This window comes from Cynoglossus semilaevis, chromosome 14, assembly GCF_000523025.1.
Source record: "Cynoglossus semilaevis isolate Cse_v1.0 chromosome 14, Cse_v1.0, whole genome shotgun sequence".
NCBI lineage: Eukaryota > Metazoa > Chordata > Actinopteri > Pleuronectiformes > Cynoglossidae > Cynoglossus > Cynoglossus semilaevis.
This window is the reverse complement of record NC_024320.1, coordinates 10,631,401-10,633,535: the sequence shown is the minus strand read 5'-3', so window position 1 is coordinate 10,633,535 and position 2,135 is coordinate 10,631,401. Positions and strand designations below refer to the sequence as shown.

The 2,135-nt window shown below is 46.2% G+C and overlaps 1 protein-coding gene across 4 annotated transcripts in view; it reads left to right on the top strand.

The window, feature by feature from the left end:
* The window catches only part of tns1a (tensin 1a), a 77,987-nt gene that overhangs the window by 72,855 nt on the left and 2,997 nt on the right, over positions 1-2,135 (top strand). For 3 of the 4 annotated variants that reach the window (XM_025062306.1, XM_025062304.1, XM_025062307.1), the window contains 6 exons: positions 11-85; positions 529-555; positions 779-860; positions 1,212-1,756; positions 1,851-1,937; positions 2,084-2,127. In XM_025062306.1, coding sequence (XP_024918074.1) covers positions 11-85; positions 529-555; positions 779-860; positions 1,212-1,756; positions 1,851-1,937; positions 2,084-2,127 — 860 coding nt within the window. The remainder of the gene's footprint in view (positions 1-10; positions 86-528; positions 556-778; positions 861-1,211; positions 1,757-1,850; positions 1,938-2,083; positions 2,128-2,135) is intronic. The other variant, XM_025062305.1, reaches the window with a different exon arrangement.

The window sequence follows — 2,135 nt, the reverse complement described above, 5'->3', positions numbered from 1 at the left end:
TTGTTGGCAGGCCGCTCTCCTGCTGGTTTAACCAAAACGCCTCTGTCCACACTGGGACTGAAGCCACATCATCAGGGAGGATCGGGTAAGTTTTTCTTGCCTAACCTGTATTTATTACTTACAGTAGACATTTCTGAGTTAGCTGTCTGTGATTTCTATTGTTAAAGAAGAAAAAAGTGGTATTCCCCATTTTACTGCTCTTTTTATTTAGCTTTATTTGAGCTACCTTAAAACTGTGAATGCTACTTTGTTGGTTGGTACCTTTTGCGTTATTAAACCTAAATGATTTAGAAAATCTGTCCAAAACTGTTTTTTTTTTTTTTAAATCTAAACGGACGTCATGACCGAATCATTAACATGTGTATTTGTGACATTAATGGCGACCCCTGGTGTCCACATCTGTTCGTTACTCATGCTGTGGCGCTTCTAATACCCTCTCTGCACCACCTGCTTTCTCTCCCCTGTCTCCTCCTCCTCCACACATTTTCTCTCTGTCTCCTTGTTCCTCCACTTTTTTCTCACTGTTAGATTCTGACTCTAACGATGGAGACCAAGGTAAGGGCTTTTCTGTGATTAACAACTTTTGTCAGCAAGAGTTTTTTCTTTTTCTTTTATAAACCTTTGTCTGTCTGGCTGCAACACCCAGTGTTTAAAAAGCACACCTTCCAATTCCTTTTACTCAGATGTTTTTTTCCCTGGATCCCATGACATTTTTGACTATAGATTTTTTTAAGACTCACACCGTTCCTTTGTGCTGTTATGTGCATGTATTCTGTAGATAACCACAGTTTCGGAGACTCCAGAGCACTACCACTGAACGCTCCCCTGATGTCCAGCAGTCCTGTTCACACCACTGATGGGTGAGTTAAGAGTACAAACTAGAAATATCTCCATGTTAAATGTATGCCGTCTTAAACAAGACCTCTGAGATAGTCCACCTTTAGCCTTGGTTACAATAACAAAAAGTCACAATTTAGTGACGTAATGTTCAAACACTAACTAAATTGTAGAGAACGTTACCTCAGGTAACAAATTAGGTTGGATTTTTATTACAAATTTGGCAAACATCACTACAGGTGAGCAAAAGACTGTTCAAAATCCCATAGCATGACTACCAGTTTAGACAACAAATAATAAAATAAAGGACTAAATAAGAAGTCAAAGCTGTGTCAACTAAAACACAGTGTTAGTTAAACGTGTTCTGTCTGCAGAAGAAGGATGAGGTCTTCAGATGAGCCCCCCCACAGCCCAGCCTTCTCCCACCCACACAGAGCCCCCTCCCCTGAGGGTTCTACGGTCAACATCATGGGCGTCCACACCGTCCCCGGCAGCCCCAACACGCTGCACCGCACAGTAGCCACTAATACGCCTCCGAGCCCCGCCCTCCAGAGACGATTGGGTCAGGCCAGCCCCTCGCCCAGCAGACAACCCCTTCCTGGATGTGTCCCTTCCAGCCCACTGATTGGCCGTAAGGCAGCAGCCACAGGTGTGCCGCCCAGTCCGCTGATGGGGCGACGCACCACGGCGAGTGGCCACAGCACACCTGACGAAATAGGAGCCGCCTCCCGTCAGGGGAGCGCCCAACCTCCGTCCACTCCCGCCTTCCCTGTGTCCCCACAGCTGCCAGAGAGAAGGCACATGTCCAGTGGAGACGCAGAGAGGGTGGACAACAACAACTTCACGACAGTCAGTGGTGGAAGCACTCCAAATCTGTCAGGAACACACTCGATCCCAGAACTTCCCAAGTCCATATACGGTGAGGCTGTGGAGATGGAGAGACAGTTTTCTCGACCATTAACGAGTTCACAACCTTTTCACCGTCCATATTTCCTGATTTTGTCTTTTCCCAGATGGTTGTCCAGACATCAAGATGAATGTCAAGTTTGTCCAGGACACGTCCAAGTTCTGGTACAAGCCTGAGATCTCCAGAGAACAAGGTAATGGAACCATCTATAACCCATCTTCCAACATAAGAGTGTGATCCTACAGAAAAGCTGACGAAACTCAGCACAAATGTATGGACTCAGAGGTTTTCAACCTCGTTTTGTCTCTGATCCTGTCTCCTCCTCTCCTTGTGTTCCAGCCATCAACCTGCTGAAGGACAGGGAGCCTGGAGCCTTCATCATCAGAGACAG